Below are 18,843 nucleotides of genomic sequence, written 5' to 3'. Positions count from 1 at the left end.
AACAAAATCATACGAATTGCATTTTTAAGTCGGTGTTAGTTTATTTTTAGGTCGTTTTAAAAAAGGATGACCTAACCTGATTTAACAATGGAAACAAACTCGAATTTTATGAAATGACATAAAATAGATCAATATTGATCTTCCGTGTTTTTGATCAATTATTGACCATTAAATCACTTAATCTTAAGGCCAAAACTGGAGTTGAATGCATTTTTATTTGGATTATATCTCCACTAATATTAATTAACCTCAATAAAATTTCCAAATATATGAAAAATCAATAATGAAAAACAACAGTTTTGTGGCACTAAAACAATATGTGGGGCTCTGCATTTTCATGCTCTATTCTTATAAATCAACAAATTTGCAGCAATTCTTTTTGCAAAAATGTCATAGAACATATCTCAGTGGGTGCAACACTTCTTTTCTTCTGTCAAAATCATGCATCTCTAATTGTTTATACAAATTCCAATGCTTAAAGATCCCACAAAAACTGGTTCCTTCACACACACTCCTGTCTCACAGTTGGTTGAATTCAGCTTAAAATCGACTTAAAAAAGCATTCTTTTCCCTCATTTCCATTTTCCTCAAATCTCAAGCCTTTTTTTGTCCTTTAATTGGTTTTGCTTTGTGTAGATTCCAAAAGGGTGTAATCATTTGAGGAGTAATTTTCATTTTTTGTGTTTGTTTACATTTGTATTAGGCCATGGAGGACTCCTTTCTTGATCTTGAAGTGGATGTCAATGGAGAAGAGGTTTTTGTGGTGAATGAGGTAAAGATTCTTGGCTTTCTTTGATTACCCTTTTTCCTGTTTCTGTTAATGGCATAAGGGCTTCTCCCATTTTTGTGGTTCTTGTGTAAAGTTCTAATCTTTACAACTAAATAAATGATTTCTCTTGTTTTCTTGGATTTTATTTTTCATTCATTTTGTGTTGGGAAATTTAATTCTTGGTGCACTTGAGCACATTCTTTGTGGTTGAATGTTCTTTTCCATAAATAAAGCATATCATTACACAATGATTTGGCCTTGTCTCCTAATTTGACTTCACCTTCAAAGCATCATTACCCAATTATTACAATCACTTTTAATTTTGCTGGAATGTGGGGTTAGTTGCTGTCTTAACCACTTGATTTAGCTAACATTCTTCACATTTTTGTGTAGCATGTTCCTCACAGTCAAACCTCATTTATTGTTTGCTATATTTAATATTGATGCCTTTACTTTTTGATTGTTTCACACCTTTCAAGGGGAAGGGGGGCTAGACAACACCTCCAATTTCAAAATTGCAACTGTTTCTTTCCCTTCTATGTAGGGGGCAGGGCATGCCATCCTCCCTTGCTTTCTTTGCCAGAATTTATTGCCTTGCATTGACCTTTTCATCTTTGTGCTGCAAAACCTTTTTGTCCTAGCCTATTATTTAGGCTGTTTCTTGGTTTGTGGTAACTCATTTCTCTTGATAAATATTGCAGTTTGCTGTTGTAATAACATTACATGTTCCCTTTAATGATGTTATGGACCACTTCAGTTTACTCCTTTGGTCCCAAATTGCCCTTTTGCTAACCACTTCTTGATTTTTGGATTAGCTTTTGTGCATTTTCTTGCAAATTCTTGTAGAGGTTTTGCTATCTTGTTATTTGGCAGGTTCTCTGAAGGTGATCTTCAGCGAATTCCCGGGAGGGGCAGCGAGTTTCGAGATTATCGCAAGATTCTGCTACAACAAGGGGAAAGTGATCATAACTCCTCTCAAGTCTCAACATTTTTTCAGTCTCACACTTCATGGAAATGGACAGTCTATCCAACCTAACGCAAGAGGTTCGTGACTGGAGCTGGCACGAGCTTCTTGCAGCGTTGAAGCAGTGGCGGGAGCTGCTCCCTCGAGCTGGCTCATTGGCATTGCTCGACAAGTGCTTGGAGTCGTTGATTGGGAGAGTTGCATCGTCTTGTGAGACGAGCCCCTCTCCGTCTGTCTCATCTTCGGATGGTAGGCTGTCGTGTGACACGAGAAGCATGGAGAGCTTGAAGAGTGGCGCGTCCAGAGCCACGTGGTGGTTTGAAGATCTCGTGGCGCTAGACATTGATCTGATCCGAATGCTTGTGAAGCTGATGGTGGCTAAAAAGTTTGATCATGGGATTATCAGCAGATTTCTCTTCTACTATCAGAAATCAAGATATGTCACTGCCTCAGCTGATGAGAAGATCGAGATCATCGAAGCTGTTGCTGACCTGCTCGATTCGTTGGATGCGAGGTGCGTTTCGTACAAGAGCTTGTTCGGGATGCTGAGATTCGGTCTGGACTCTAGCAGCCGGGATAAGTTGGAGATCATGATCGGTTCACGGTTAGATCAGGCGACCTTGGATGATTTGATCGTCCCATCTCCGGTTGGCACGAACTGCCTCTACGATGTGAATCTCGTTCTTAGGCTCGTGAAGTCCTTTCTTGGCAAGGGCGTCTGCTGCGTGCCATTGAGCCGGCTTAGGAAGGCTGCGGTCTTGATGGATCTGTTTCTAGCCGAAGTAGCCCCGGATCCTCACTTGAAACCGTCCAAGTTCTTGGCGCTGATAATAGCGCTGCCCGACTCGGCTAGAGACTCGTGCGATGGGGTGTACTACGCGGTGAATTTGTATCTCGAGGTATCCATCTTGCATAATCGATTGCACTAATGTCGTATCTATAGTAATATTCCCTCTGTCCCGACTTAAGATCAACATTTGCTTTTGGCACGGGGATTAAGAAGATAGTGTTTAGTAATTTATAATTAAGTGTACAGTTAATAATTTAGGAGAGAGAATACAGTAAGAGAGATAATTATCTGTCCCGATAGATGATCGTTCACGTTTGATGCAGGTTCACTCGGGCTTATCCGAGGAGCTGAAGATGAAGGTATGCCGCGGATTAACCTACTCGAAGCTCTCTCCACAAGCACTCGACCACCTCACGCGCAACGCCAATTTCCCTCCCAAATCCGCGGTCCAAGCCGTGGCCTCTCAGCAACACAGGCTAAAAAGCTTGCTCCAAGACACGGGCCACCCCACTTCAACCGAGGGGTCCAAGCAGGTCGTGCTCTACGCGAAGAAGTTCAGTCTCACAGACGAGAACGAGAAGCTCAAGACGCATCTCCAAGGGATGCAATGGAGAGTGGTGGAATTGGAGAAAGTGTGCAGGAAAATTCAAGTGCATATGAAATCAAGAATGGGAAGCCATAGTAGTGCCAAATCTGTGCCTAGGCTTTGTTCATAGAGATGCATCAAGATTTCATTTTTTTTAGGTTTTTGCATCTAAAATATTAGTGTATAAATCTATGTGCATAAAATGAGCAGTGTCCCTTTTTTTGTAGTGAGGTAGTTGTCTTAAGTTATGTGCTTATTCTCAAAAATGAAGGTTTGGATGTATGTATATAAGCAATGTAAGAAAATGTGTGATTGGTGTTCATTTCTGTTTATTCTCTGCAATTTCTTGGAGGGTTACATAAGTCGAGAAACTCGTTCGATACGATAAGTGCGGTATACTGATTTTTTCGGTGTTTCGGGCCACCCCATATGAAATCTGTTCATTGCAGATGTGGCAAATTGGGCCACATTTATAATCAGTTCTATGGCCCAAACAAAATGGGCTTTTAACAATAACATATATGTATGAAATATACTCATATAAAAGAATATTGGGCCTTACATAAAACATGGGCTGGGCCTATTTCTATTAGTTTTGTGATGGGTTATTTATTTATAAATAATGGGTTTATTTACCCATACATTCACTATTTTTTATTTAGATAAAATAAATAAATATTTTAAGTTAAGTTAGTTATAGTGATCCTTCTTAATTTATAGAAAATTCTAGTACTATGTATATATATAATATCCAAAATAAAAAATACAATAGTACACTTAAAGTCAAAATTCTTTGAAGAAGCAAACCAGTTACGGTACAATCTCCAAAATGAATAAAATAAGAAGTCAAAATTCTTTGAAGAAGCAAACCAGTTACAGTAATAAGGTATTACTTTCAACTAATTCATCCAACTTATATTTTATTTAAAACTAATATATAGTAAAAATTATTCAAATGCAAGTGGAGAGTATTACTTTTGGGTAATTGAAATTGACAAAGTAACACCCTCAATCCCTTTTGCATAATCAAAAAACAAAATCTACTTTGCTTTCAAATTAAATGACACACTAGAATCAAATTAAATGACACACTTCTCTAGGTTATCCATAACTTAACTTGAAAAATCTAAATATTTTTTTGACATTATAAAAGAAAAAAAAAACGTGAAAAAAGATGCCAAAGTATTTAGTGCTTGCACAGTCCAGGTGGATATGGTTCATCAAAGCATATATGTATTCAATTAAAATAAAAAGAGTGAAAAAGGTGATGCCTCCTCTCCAATTCACTCTTTAGCCCACTCCCCATCATTTAATTTTTCGTATCCGTAAATGCAATTCCAGCTGGTGATGGTCCACGTGTCATAATGTGATTCGGCATCATCACCACTTACCTCATCTACAATGTGTCCCATCAAGCCAAGTCAGACGGCAGCTAAGCTGCAGCTTAGCTAACGGCTTGCATATTAGAGCATCTCCAATGCAAATAGGTCAGTCATAGGCCAGCCACTCTCTCTCCCTGCCATGTCAGCAGTACTAAAAATCCACTTGTCACATCAGATTTAGGTCAGCCATAGGCCAGCCGCAATAAAAATAATTCAAAAAATACAACATTTACGGAATTAAAATTACGATTAAATTACGGAATTAAATTTACGACACATATATGGGAAAAATTCGTTAATTTTATTTAAATAAAAAAAGTACATTAACTAAAAATAAAAAAAATTACATAATAAAGAAAAAAAACTATCGGCGTGCAGTCCTCCGTGCCCACAACTCTTCAATTATATCCTTTTGGAGTTGAATATGAGCATCCACTTGGCGCATGTCGGCATATTCCTTGAGGCGGCCGACTTCATCGAGAGGTACCCCACGTCGTACGCTAGGGGTGATCGTTCCGTGGCTTGGACCGGCTTCATCGTCATTGGCTCAACTAGTCAGTTGTACGCCTTCGTCTTCGACGATCATGTTGTGCATGATAATGCAGGCGTACATTATTTGGGAAACGCATTCGACATCCCACAAACGCGTTGGACCCTTAATTGCCGCCCATTGAGACTGGAGCACACCAAATGCGCGCTCCACGTCCTTGCGCGCCGACTCCTGTCTGTCCGCAAAGTAGGCATTCATTTCATCACTTGCGTGTCTGATCGTCTTCACAAAGACAGGCCACCTAGGGTATATCCCGTCCGCCAAGTAGTAGCCCATATCATGCCGGTTGCCGTTGGCCACAAATGAGACGGCAGGACCGATGCCCTGACACTTCTCGTTGAAGAGGGGCGACGAGTTCAGGACGTTGATGTCGTTGTTCGACCCGGCTACCCAAAATACGCATGTCAGATCCACAGGCGGTAATCAGCTACGACTTCGAGGATCATCGTGGGATTCTTTCCCTTGTAGTCGGTCGTGTAGGCCCCCTTCCAGGCAGTCGGACAGTTCTTCCACTCCCAATGCATACAATCTATGCTGCCTAACATCCCCGGGAATCCATGCTGCTCCCCGTGCATCTGCATCAAATTCTGACAATCTTGGGGTGTAGGGCTTCGAAGGTACTGCTCACCGAAAATATTTATCACGCCCTGACAGAAAAATATCAGACATTCCAGAGCAGTCGTCTCACCGATGTGGAGGTACTCATCCCACATGTCTGTCGCGCCTCCGTAGGCCAACTGCCTAATTGTCGCCGTGCACTTTTGAATAGGGGTGTGGCCGGGTCTGCCAACCGCATCGTGCCTGAAGCGGAAATACAGATATCGACGCTCCAAAGCATCAACGATACGCATAAACAACTCCATGCGCATTCTAAAACGCCGCCTGAACATGTTTGTGGGAAACCGCGGGTTCTCTGAAAAGTACTCGTCATATAGCCGCTGATGTGCAGCTACGTGATCCCGATCAATCACTGCTCGACGGTGGACAACCCGTGGAGGGCGAAGTATCGCCTGCTGTTCCACCCTACGCATGTACCGCTGCATCTCGCGGTTCATGTAGGCCACCATAGCCTCGTTCATCCTCCGTTCGTACTCCTCAGCATCCCCACCACTACCACCACTGCTACCACCCGCGTTACTCATCGCTCGATGATGCTCTTGTACAGAAATTTAGAGAGAGAGAGAGAAAACTCGTTAAAACAAGTGGTGCAAATGAACATGAAACTAAAATCGCGTTTATATAGGTTATCAAAATTTAAAAAAAAAAAACGAAATAGAGCGTTGGCCGATCGCTGGCCGATCGACACGCCACAATGGCGGCCAGCGCCAGGCAATCGGCTAGCTCATGCCGATTTCGGGCTGGCCGGCTGCAATGGTTCGGCTAGCCGACCGGCTAGCCGGTTGGCTAGCCGGCATTGGAGATGCTCTTACTCCCTCCATCCCCGATTAAGAGTCACCCTTTGACGGGGCACGAGTTTTAAGAAATGTAAAGAAAAGTTGGTTGAAAAAAGTTAGTGGCTGACTCAACTTATTTTTAACACAAGTATACCCACAAGTGTATGGGGCTAATGTAGCAAATAGTAAGCAAAGAGTATCGTATCCACAGAGACAATGAGTGTCAACCTAATTACCACGAACCAACCTCAACTACTATCTAGATGAATCGGAATTTTGGTTTTTCTAAATCTATTTAAAAACAAGGTAAAAACAATTAAAAACAAATAGAGAACTAAAGCAAATAAGAAAACAGATGTAGATCAATGATGAGAAGGGTAGAATCCTACGGGATCGATAACAACTATCATATGCTCAACTAACTTCCTAACTATGCCAACAAAGGGTCTCAAGGGTTATTAAGCTATCACTAAGGTAAAACTATATCTTTTCTCGAAGCATATAATTTGTAGATTGTTCCCTAGAACCGAAGTCTCCTTCCTAGAACTAAGGCAACAACTCCTAATAGCTCCTAAGATACTTAGCTTCATTCAAAGGCTCAAATCTCTCGATTATATTGGCAAAGACGTCAATTTCTTCTCTTTCAAATTAAACTACTCACTTCTCAGTTGTTGTAGTAAAATCCACATGCATTTATAAGGTGATCAGTCAAATAAATGTATAAGCACAGAAGAAATCAAAATAACCACATGAGCCAAGGCATAGAAAAAAGTAATCAATTAAACATAAGAATCATTGTATCTCCCCCGTAGAACTCTACGAAGGATTTAGCTACTCATGTTCATCACAAAAGTCAAAGAAATATTCAAAGAAATAATCAAAAACATTGTTTGAACAAGAATAAAACTAAAAGTAGAAACTCCTAGAATTGGATTGGGCAGATTGGAGGTCTCGTCTTCAATCTTGCGATGAATACTCGTCCTCTGCTCGTTCTTCTCTTCTTCCTAGGTGAAAAATTGGTATTTTTGGGGTAGGAGGCGTGTAAGTTGTGTTTGGAGGCGTTTCCTAGGCATATATATACCTAGGGTTGACTTTGGGCCCGAAATAAGCTGTCCGACGAAGCTGGCGGGTCGCCAGGTTGGGTGTGCGTCGAAGCTGGCCAGTCGCCAGCTGCTTACGGCGTTTTTTTCGTGGATTGCTGGCGGGTCGCCAGGTTCGTTTACATGCGAACCTGGCGGGTCGCCAGCTATGTCACTGCACTGCGCAGTCTTGGTAAAACGGCCATAACTTCTTCTACCGAACTCCGATTGAGACATTTAAGATATCCACGCGAAGCTCTTTCGATAACGAAGAGAATGGTATGCATTACATGCGAATCGGACTTCAAAAACTCCAGATAAGCTGTCTCGAACATTGAGCAGCTGCACATCCACATATTTTATACATTTTTCTACACATTCTTCACAAAATGGTCAAAATACCAACATAATAGAGAAGTAGCTATAACCATGTCTCAAAGTACACAATATATGATCAAAACCAAGTAAAACTACCCTCTAAAATCATGTAAAATCCAAGTGAATCAGTGGCGTGTGGTACCAATTTTTTATATTGGTTTTATAATAAAATGTGAGCGGATTGAGTTAGTGGAATGTAGGACCTATTTACTATTTATGGTAAAAATGAAGTGTGACTCTTAATTGGGGACGGACCGAAATGAAAAAGTGTTACTCTTAATCGGTGCCGAAGGGAGTAAAATTTTAGAGTCTAATCCGTGGACGGCACGAGTTTTAAGAAATGTTATGAAAATGAGTGAAATCGGAGTCTCACTTGTATATATTAGTTTTAAATAAAATGTGAGTGGAATAAGTTAGTGGAATGTGAGACCCTATTACAATTTATGGTAAAAGTGAACCGAAACTCCTATTCGCGGACAGATTAAAATGGAAAAACGACACTCCTATTCGCGGACACAGAGAGTACATATATTCTTCTTTTTGAAAAGTTCTTTATTTTTGGTGAAAAAAGTGTCCAAAACATACTCCATCTCATTCAAATCGAAATGTTTATATTTCGACCTAGTAATTTATGTTTTGTTAAGTCCAAAGGATAGAGAAGAAATTGTGATAAATATATGTTTGAAATATATCGATATTTGGAATAAGTCACAAGGAAAAAAAAGATGTCACTTTAAATTATACAGATGAAATATTAAAAATAACAATTCTAAGTAAAAAGACGTATTTTATGAAATGAAAAATATCACTATCCCTATTTTATCAGGGCATTAGCAATAAGGGCCCTTCTTCATAGCCCATTTCAGAACCTATCTCCATTTTTTCCTGCCACGTCAGCAGGCTCATCCCAAAGCCTATCTCTCTGCAATAGAGAGCCTATCCCAGAGCTTATCTCAGAGCCTAGCTCATTTCATTTCAAAAACTAAAAAACATATAAAATTACATAATAAATTCATTCTTCGATGTATTACAATATTGGAAACAGAATACAATGATGGGGTTGCTCTCGCCGATGTCGGAATCGGAATCCGAATCCGAATCCGAATTGTGGGTGAAATTAAACATTTCTAGTGAGAAAAATTGTGAAGTGAGAAAAATTGTGAACTAGAGGATGTGGGTGTGTGAAATGAAGAGGATTGAGGTATTTATATAGGAGAAGAAAATTAAAAAATTAATTAAAAATAAAATACATAGGAAAATCGGCTCTGCCATCGGCCCGAGCCTCCGCAAAGGAGGCCTATTGCGGGCCGATGCGGAGCCGATAGATGCATCGACTTGGCCGATTTATCGGCGGAACGGCGAAGGCGAAGGGAAAGAGAGATCGGCTCCCTCCCCACTATGGTAACATGTGGAAGGCAATTTGGGGGGCGATCCATCGGCTCTGGGAATCCGGCCCCATTGCTAATGCCCTTACCCCTTCTATATGATCTACTCCCTCCACCCCACTTAAGTTGACACGTTTTCCTTTTTAGTTCGTCCCAACTAAGATGACACATTTCCTTTTTTGGTAACTTTCTCTCTCCAATTAATATACTCAACCACTTTTTCTCACTCCTATTAAAATATCCATCTTTCTTTATCTCTCTACTTTAATACTTACATTCATCTTCTCTCTCTCCAATTAAACACTTTAACCAATAACTCCTAAAATCTCATGCCGGCTAAGCAATGTGTCATCTTAGCCGGGACGGAGAGAGTAATTCTTACTAACTACTTCCTCCGTCCCATAAGAATATGTACTCTTTTTTTTCTAGTCCATCCTACAAGAATTTGTACTTTTCAATTTTTGAAACTCTTTTCACTCTAATGAGGTGAGGCTCATTCTCCAGTAACAATACTTTAATTATTTTTTTCTCTCTACCTCTCTCTTACTTTCCCAATTTTTTCATTAAAACTCGTACTGAACCCAAAGTGCATATTCATTGGGGACAGAGAGAGTACAAAATATGTCACACTTGTGGGATGACACGAGATTTTAGGATGTTTTGTTTTGTGTATGCAGTAGAGAGAGAAAATATAATTTTTATATTAATGTGAGAGATAACTTTTTCCAGAAATGGAAATGTGACATTTTTAGTTGGACAAATTAAAGAGGAAAGTGAGACATCTTTTATGGGACAGAAGGAGTATTTAATTATATAATCATACAGGGTGGCGATAAAATACAAATTCTAAATATTATACAAACTTCAAACTATAATCTGGACCATTAAAAAATATCAGCAGATGATAAAATAGTAGCAGCAAAAAATGTTAACCTAATGTCAGCCGTTCGTATTGTGTTGACTCGTGTACACAATGGTTGAGTTGGTCCAAGTCAAAACACACACGCGCCACGCGGTCTTACTTCTTCACCTCCATAATTTTACAATTCATTATTATAAATAATTAATTTCAACCTATTCCTAAAATTAGTGGACTTTTATGGAGTAACACATTCAATTTGTGAATTTGATCCAATTGCAAATTAATGTGAACATTAGTTAAGCTGTTTAACAAAGAGATACTAGATCTATCTAACTTTTTGCTGAGAAAGAAGAGAAGTACAATTCATCTAATATAGGTGACCTTGAACGTTTTCGCAAATAAATGTATTTCTAATGATTTTCGCATTTTGGATAAGAAAGTGATAAACATGTGAATATGGAGTAGTATACTTCTAGAACCAAAAGTGATACACGTGTGAATATATAATATACCTCTAGATCCAATAGTAGAAATATTGTGTACACTATTTACATTATAAACATCAAGCATATAATCTTGAATTTATAATAACTAACATTTTCGTTCTTTCTCTTAATTTACCATACCGTAGCATTCTTCTTTTCTTTTTTACTTTACTAATTTTATCTTAATTCTCATGTCATATCTATTATATATATTTTTATAGGATAAAGAAAGAATTTTTATACAACAACTAATAATAATTGCAGCACGTTTATATAGATATAGAGATTGACTTTTCCAATTTTATTAGTACTAGTATCACGCCTGTGCGATGCACAGGTTAAAATATTTTTAAAAATTAATGTTAGATTATAAATTAATTAAATGAAATTAAAAATAATATTATTATACTAAAAATTGTATATAAAATGACTATGAATTTTATGCAACTAAAACATATTCCCTCCGTTCCTTATAACTAAAAGAATAACTCTAATCTACATTTAACCAAACTAAAAGTAATAATATAAATGTCAAAAAAGACTGAACCCGGACATGCAAATTGTACATGAATCGTTTCTCCTAAAATTTCAACACGTGAGAAGTATTTATAGAGATTTTGTTTTGTTTCATTATAGTTTTTAACTTCCCTCATTCATCTTCGAAACTTTCATTTCATTGCAATATAGTGACACTAAACACTAAAAACCCAAACCTTGAAACCTAAATCCTAAACCCTTAATTTTAAAATATAATCATCATGACTAACAAATGAGCCAAATATCAATAAAATTCTCCCTCCATCCCCGTTCAAAACTATTTGTTATTTTTATTTCAAAAAACCTGACATTTGTTGATGGAGGTATTTGTCGTCGAGATTTTTAAAAGGCGAGTTATCAATATGCATAAGTTAGAATATAAGATATAAGTCAATCCATGTTAAATACCATTTGTTATAAGTGTTTGGGATCCTGGCACGGTGTGGAGTTAGTTTTGCGGGAGGCGAGGTCGGGGTTGGTGGAGAAGTTGAGAATATTTCATGGCTCCAACTTCCAAATTTGAGGAAAGCCATGGAGATTCTATGGTAGACCACTTTGATGAAACTTTGCAACGTCTACAATGAGGGTTTTGGCGCCAGATTAAGATAGGTCCACGATGGGGATGGCTGTTGCCCGCCTTGCATGTCTTCATGTGGGTGAGATTGCCGATCGTAAGATAGCATCACCATTATAATAATGAGTTTTAGAGAGAAAAAAGAGAGAGAATTATGGATGTGAGAGGAAGAGAGTGACTGATACTATTATACTAATTAAAGATAGGCATGTTAAAAATTAATATAGATCGGCTAAAAGAAAAATTATGAATTATTCTCAACTCTAAGTTCGTAAAGATCTACGGTGCATTCATAATTTTGTTGAATGAATTCGTAGTTTATGTTTGTTTCACCAAAAATATTTAATTTTTGAATTTATACAATTTCAGACAAAACATATATCTTCCACATATGATTTTTAACCTGCAATTCCTATACTAAAGAGTAAAATATAGCCGGTGAACTGAATTACTGTATTTATACCAAATTTTAGATTCCAAAGAAAATAAAAATTCAATATTTTTTCTCTAAAAAAAATAGAATCACATTAAATTTGATTTAGTTTAAATAAGAGGAAAATACATAAATTAAAATAAAATCCAAAGAAACAATATAAAATAACGTTTGCATCTCCGGTGGCAAAATTTCATCATATAATGTCGTAGCAATGACATTGATTACTTTTCGGCACGTCACAAACTCCTTACACTATTTATAGTTTAAGTTAGAATTAATGCATTTAATTAATATGTTAGTTTAAGTTAAGAGGTCCTTTATTAAGTGACATCTCATTACACTTAAAATTCTATTTTAATTACACTAAAAAATCAATCTCAAATTTACGGCCTAAAATGAAAAGTGCGAGTAACATGGGACGGGGGGAGTGTATGCAAGGAGATAAATGGGGTGTTACAAAATCTTTCATTTGCCATGATAAAATTAAAACTTTGACATGTGATGCGTGGAGAGAAGGAGATGTTACAAAACCTTGCACTTACTAAATTAAAAACCTTGAAACTTCCCTATGTTTAAAACTTAAAAAGCTTTTCATCTTCTACATTAGAAATGCAACAAACATCATAACATAATTTTATAATAATTATAATTGACATATGAAACTGTCGGCTATAGTAATGCTCAATAATTTCCACACCTATATCATAAAATGCCGATTAAGATGCATAAATTCAATAACTAAAATTAGTTTAAATTAATTTTTTTTAATTCAAAATGGCAAACATGTGAATATCTCCCAAATATCAATAAAATTCTCCTCCGTCCCCGTTCAAAAATTTAGCATTACAAAATAATTTAAAAATTGAATAAATTCACAAATAATACCATACACTACTATTTGTGATGATAAATATAAAATTAAAATTAAAGTATTTATATAAATATAAAAATATTTGTAATAAAAATAACATTCACATAAACATCTAAAAGTGAGTATTTTAAATTAAACTATAATTTATTGTATTTTAAATTATCCATTTATTGACAATTTAAAATAGTACATATTATAGTTAAATTGTCTATTGTACAACAATATACTAAGATTATCAAATTGATAATTTTGTAGGAGTATTCATTTTAATATTTAAAATTAGATTACTATGAGAATTAGAAATTATTCCTAAACAGTAGTAGATAGTATTCTAACTATAGTACAAATTTACAATTATACAACAATAAGTAGAATAGAAATTACAATGAAAATAGTAAAACAAATCGAACTATAAGTTGAGTCGAGAAAAACCATCTTTCCGGCCCACAAGACAAATTACTTCCAGCTATTTGCTCTCGGATTGACATATTGTTCCTATAGATTAAAGAACTTCTTCATAATATGTAGAAACACTTCAATCTATTAGACACTAATGAACTTGATGAACCTTCAAGAAGCAAACAATATAATGCTCCTAAAATGTACACTAAAATATAGAAAACTTTAGAAATGAGGAAAATGCTATTGTTGATGTATAATCCATCAACAAATCAATGTTTTTTATAGATACAAAATAAGAATGCGAAAGGTTACGTAATTAAGTCGTCTTAAACCACAAAGTTAAAGCAATGAAGGTTACAAGAAATGAAAAGCCAAATAAATTTATTTATATGATCATGATTGTAATCAATTAATCAATTTAATAACTTTTGTTTATTGTGTTAACATCCTTCTCATAAAATAGTTATATAAAAACTCCCAAAACTCCCCTTTTATATATGTATAGATTAGCAACTTCTCCCAACTTAACATTTTCTTCAACTTCATTAATAGGGGCCATTATTGTAACTATAAGCTTTTATCCCTGCAATATTTTCTAAGCCCCTCCTCCCCATTAAACCTTCAACACTTTAGATATCAAACACATTAACTTGGAGGGCATATGTTACCTTCTAAAAATTTCCTAAAGTAGAAATCATTTTTCAAAAAAAAGGTTTGGAAAGGGTTTAAGCCCCTCTCCTCATGAACATTTGTCCGCCACTGGATATAAACTATTTCTATGAACGGACGGAAAAAAAATGATAATATTTGTATAAGATGAATGGCGAATATATAGTATCAACAAATATTTTCGCTCGATAATTAATAGTATGCTAATTTTGCCGTATAGAACAAGGCATGGTTGACAAAATTCCCTGTTAATTAACTCCATTACATTCACTAGCTAGTTTGGTCCACATGGGCATATGTTACCTTCTAAAAATTTCCTAAAGTAGAAATCATTTTTTTAAAAAAAGGTTTGGAAGGGGTTTAAGTCCCTCTCCTCATGAACATCTGTCTGTTACTGGATATAAACTATTTCTATGAACGGACGAAAAAAAATATAATAATACTTGTATAAAATGAAAGATGAATATATAGTATCAACAAATATTTTCACTCGATAATTAATAGTATGCCGATTTTGCCGTATAGGACAAGGCATGGTTGAAAAAATTCCCTGTTAATTAACTCCATTACCTCCTCCACTAAATAATACTCCTAGTATTTAGTTAGTCTACTTCCGAAAAAAGTACTCCTATATTCCACATTTATTTCTTACGATAAAGTGAAATCATTTTAAAATCAAATTTGATTCCAGGTCCTATGTTGTATATTTTGATTTTAGTACTATTATTATATTAAAATATAAAAATATTTTTAAGTAGTAGCAACTTCTCACTAACTTAGCATCTTCTTCAACTTCATTAATAGTGGCCATTATTACAACTTTAAGCTTTTATCCCTGCAATATTTTTTTTAGCCCCTCCTTCCCATTAAACCTCCAACAATCTAGACATCAAACACATTAACTTGGTGAGGTTACCTTATAAAAATTTCCTAAAGTAGAAATCTTAAAAAAAAAGGTATAAAAATATCAAATTAAAGATAACTTTATAAGGATTCCAACGAGATCTCAATTGCATATATTCCGACGATGTTCGGATGATGAAATTTGATATTTTTTAGTTTAATTTTCGTAAAATGTTGATAACCAGATTTTTATCAACAAATACATCAAAATATCTCAATAAAACCATATAAAAATCTCAATAAAACCATGTAAAGATCTCAATAAATATGTGTTGATTTTTCTTGTAATAGTGTTGATATTCTTACGTCATATTGTTGATATTTGTAGTACACTATGTTGATATATAAAAACATTCACGAAAATTATCATATGATAACATAATGACGATATTACCCTTTTGTTGATATTTTGTCTACTATTTATTGAGATTCGTAAGATTTAATCCCATCCTCTCATTTTAAAATCTAAGGGTGGAGATTTGGTCTTGATTTTGGATTAGGGTGCTATAAGCATTAGAATATGACATATTAAAGCAGTAGAATATATATAATATTATATTTAAAATATAATTCGGTTATTTGGTTTTTCGGTTTATTTTTCTCCTGAACCAAACCGAAAAATCAAAATTTTTGTATTTTTAAAACCGAACCGAAACCAAACGAACGGAATTTCAAAATTTCGGCTAGGTTCAGTTCAGATATTCGGTTTTCGATTTTTTTGCTCACCCCTAACAACGACCAAAGCAGAGAACGATAAAAGCACGCGACTCGGACTATGCTCGACTGGACTCATTCACATCAAGCACGAGCTGGAACAAGCGCATGCAAACAAGAAGATGTAAAAGCTCCACAGAGACAAAACACACACAGCCACACATTCACATCTCTATACATAGACCATCTTCTCTTCCTCAAAGAAGAAACGTGTTCAAATTGTCTATGATTTGTTACACTCTCTAGATTGAATTCGGTTATAAAAGGAGGCTTATTAGCATACAAGGGAGAAGAAAAAGCATTAGAAGATGGATTGCTTTTTGTTTGCTGTAGTCATGGCTGTAATGTTGTGGTTTATATTCCTCCGGGGGCCGGGGCCACGGCTCCCTCCGGGGCCCAGGCCCCTCCCGATCATCGGAAACATTCACCAACTAGGTAAAAAAAATCCGTACGAAACGCTGAGGCAGCTGGCGAAAACGTACGGCCCTCTGATGTCGATCCGTTTAGGCAGTGCGTACATGGTGGTGGCGTCCACACCGGAGATGGCCATGGCGCTCCTCCAGCGCCATGGCCAGGCCTTCTCCGGCCGGTACGTCCCCCACGCGATGGAGGCGTGCGACTTCAGCAAGCTCTCCATGACCTTCGGCCCGGCCGGGAAGGCGTGGCGCGACAAGCGCAAGATGTGCAAAGAGATCGTCTTCTCGGACCGGTGCCTCGAGGGGAGCGAGCCCCTCCGCCAGGAGATGCTGCAGAAGCTCGTGGACGCGGTCAACGTCCACTCCGACCGCGGGGACGTGGTCAACGTCCACGACGTGGTGTTCATGGCCAACCTCGACCTCTTGCTCTCCACCATCTTCTCCTTCACCTCCCCGGACACCGCCGTGGAGTTGAAGAAGAACATGGACGATTTCTTCTCCTTGTTCACTCCCAACATCGCCGACTTCTTCCCCATTCTCAAGCCCTTGGATCCGCAGGGGATCAAGCGCAAGGCGGAGTTGAGCTTGGGGAAACTGTTGGCCAAATTCCGTGAATTTGTTGACCACAGGCTGGAGGACCGCAGAAGGAACAACCCAAAGCAGGATCTGCTCGAGGCAATCATCGATATCGCCCAAGGAAACGACTACAACTTCACCACACAAGATATCCCTTATTTACTTTTCGTAAGTTCCTCTGTCCTTGAAAATTTGTCACTTATTTCTATTTTCGTCTATCCCTGAAAATTTGTCACTTTTCATTTTTTCTCCCTTCGTCCCTGAAAATTCGTCACTTATTTCTATTTTCGTCTATTCCTGAAAATTTGTCACTTTTCATTTTTTCTCCCTCCGTCCGCGAATAGGAGTTCCGGTTCACTTTTACCATAAATGGTAATAGGGTCTCACCTTCCACTCAAATTCCATTTAAAACTAATGTATACAAGTGGGACCCGTATCCCACTAACTTTCTTAACATTTCTTAAAATCAGTGCCGTCGAAAAATGGGACTCCTAATGGGGACAGAGGGAGTACTTATTTTGGTAGTGGGCCTCACATTCCAGTAACTCATCTCTCTCACATTTTATTATAAAACTAATACGTCCTCAGTATTCAAAAATAGAACATTTGAAACGGCACGGGTTTTAACGCATAATTGGTAAAGTAAGAGAGAGGAAGAGAAAAAGTAGTGAAAGTAGAGTTAGTAGATTGGTCCATGTCCTAAAATAGAATAATTCTAAAGTTTTAATTTTTAAGGAACGGCCCAAAATGAAAATAGTTGCTATTTTTAAAAAATTGATGGATTATATAAAAGTAGGACCCACATGCTACCAACTTTTTCAATCCACTTTCTATTACATTTCTTAAAACTCGTGCAGGGTCAAATGGTGACAAATTATGAGGGGCGGATGGAGTATTTTCATTTTCTCTAATTTTTTTTCTAAAAAAACTATAAATATACTAGGAATTAATCGTAGGAGGAATAGACACGAACTCGTTCACGGTGGAGTGGATCATGACGGAGCTACTATTCAACCCGGACAAACTCAAAAGGCTAAAGCAAGAGATAAAAAGTGTAGCCGGAGAGAATGGGCAAATCCGGGAGGCGGACATCGCGTCCCTCCCGTATCTGCAGGCAGTGATCAAAGAAACCTTTCGTTATCACCCACCAGGGCCTCTTGCGGTCACCCGGATGTCCGAAGCCGATCAAGAGGTGAATGGTTATATGATCCCAAAAGGGACGCAGATACTCGTCAACACGTGGTCAATGGCAAAAGACACGAGCATCTGGACCGATCCGGAATCTTTTGAGCCAGAGAGATTCCTTGACAACAAACTGGACTTCAAAGGCCAGCATTTCCAGCTTATACCCTTCGGGGCGGGCCGCAGAATATGCCCCGGAATGCCCTTGGCAACCCGGATTCTGCAAACGACCACCGCGGTTTTGGTTCATAATTTTGACTGGAAACTTGAGAAAGACAAGGATCATCCGGACCATAAAAATGACAACTTTGCGATAAATTTGCGCAAACCAGTTCCACTTACAGCTTTTCCATTTAGAATTTAACATTTGCTCATCTTATGTATATTGGAAATTATCAATTGTATTACTATTTGAGCATAAATATTAAAAATTTATATTGTATTAAATGAAGTAAAGCAAAAATAGGAAAAAAAATAAAATATGAAAGATAAACAGAGTAATATAGAAGAGAAAATTAAATGTTTTATTTTTTGTAAAAAAAAATTACTACTGCTCAACTAAATCGAGTAGTTCCAAGAATTATGCACCTATCTCACTTATAGAGTTTAATATCATTCCTTTTTTTTTTTTTTGTTATATAGTTTAATGTCATTCTTTAATTACTTTGTGAACAGTTTTTTTAAAAAAATAATTTCTTTAAAATAATTAAATTACTTGGAATAAATTAGTTCCGAGTACAAACAATTTAATAAAAGAAAAAAAAAAAAAAAATTGAATCCCAAGCCCACAACTTAAATAATATCAGGCCCACTAACTCAATAAGTATAGCCCAATTATTCATTTATTTCCAGCCCAACTCACTGTCATCATTACCGCACGTTTTGCCGGCACATGATTTTAGAAGTTATTGGTTAATGTATTTAACTGGAGAGAGAAAA

The 18,843-nt window shown here is 36.9% G+C and overlaps 1 protein-coding gene and 1 pseudogene across 2 annotated transcripts; both read left to right on the top strand.

The window, feature by feature from the left end:
* The first annotated feature begins 706 nt into the window (after nucleotides 1–706).
* On the top strand, nucleotides 707–3,435 carry LOC125197297 (BTB/POZ domain-containing protein At3g22104 pseudogene; annotated as a pseudogene). Its single transcript, XR_016128911.1, has 3 exons — nucleotides 707–772; nucleotides 1,585–2,632; nucleotides 2,847–3,435. The product of XR_016128911.1 is annotated as a BTB/POZ domain-containing protein At3g22104 pseudogene (transcript).
* Nucleotides 3,436–15,915: 12,480 nt separating this feature from the next.
* LOC125193130 (ferruginol synthase-like) lies at nucleotides 15,916–18,322 on the top strand. The gene is made up of 2 exons (XM_048090872.2): nucleotides 15,916–16,890; nucleotides 17,666–18,322. The coding sequence occupies exons 1-2, from the start codon at nucleotides 16,039–16,041 to the stop codon at nucleotides 18,266–18,268; spliced, it is 1,455 nt and encodes a 484-aa protein (XP_047946829.2). The 5' UTR covers nucleotides 15,916–16,038; the 3' UTR covers nucleotides 18,269–18,322.
* The last annotated feature ends 521 nt before the right edge of the window (nucleotides 18,323–18,843 follow it).

Source organism: Salvia hispanica, chromosome 4, assembly GCF_029641045.1.
Source record: "Salvia hispanica isolate PSC_SH4W2 chromosome 4, Shi_PSC_v1, whole genome shotgun sequence".
Taxonomy (NCBI): Eukaryota; Viridiplantae; Streptophyta; class Magnoliopsida; order Lamiales; family Lamiaceae; genus Salvia; species Salvia hispanica.
This window is presented reverse-complemented; position numbering and strand designations above follow the sequence as displayed.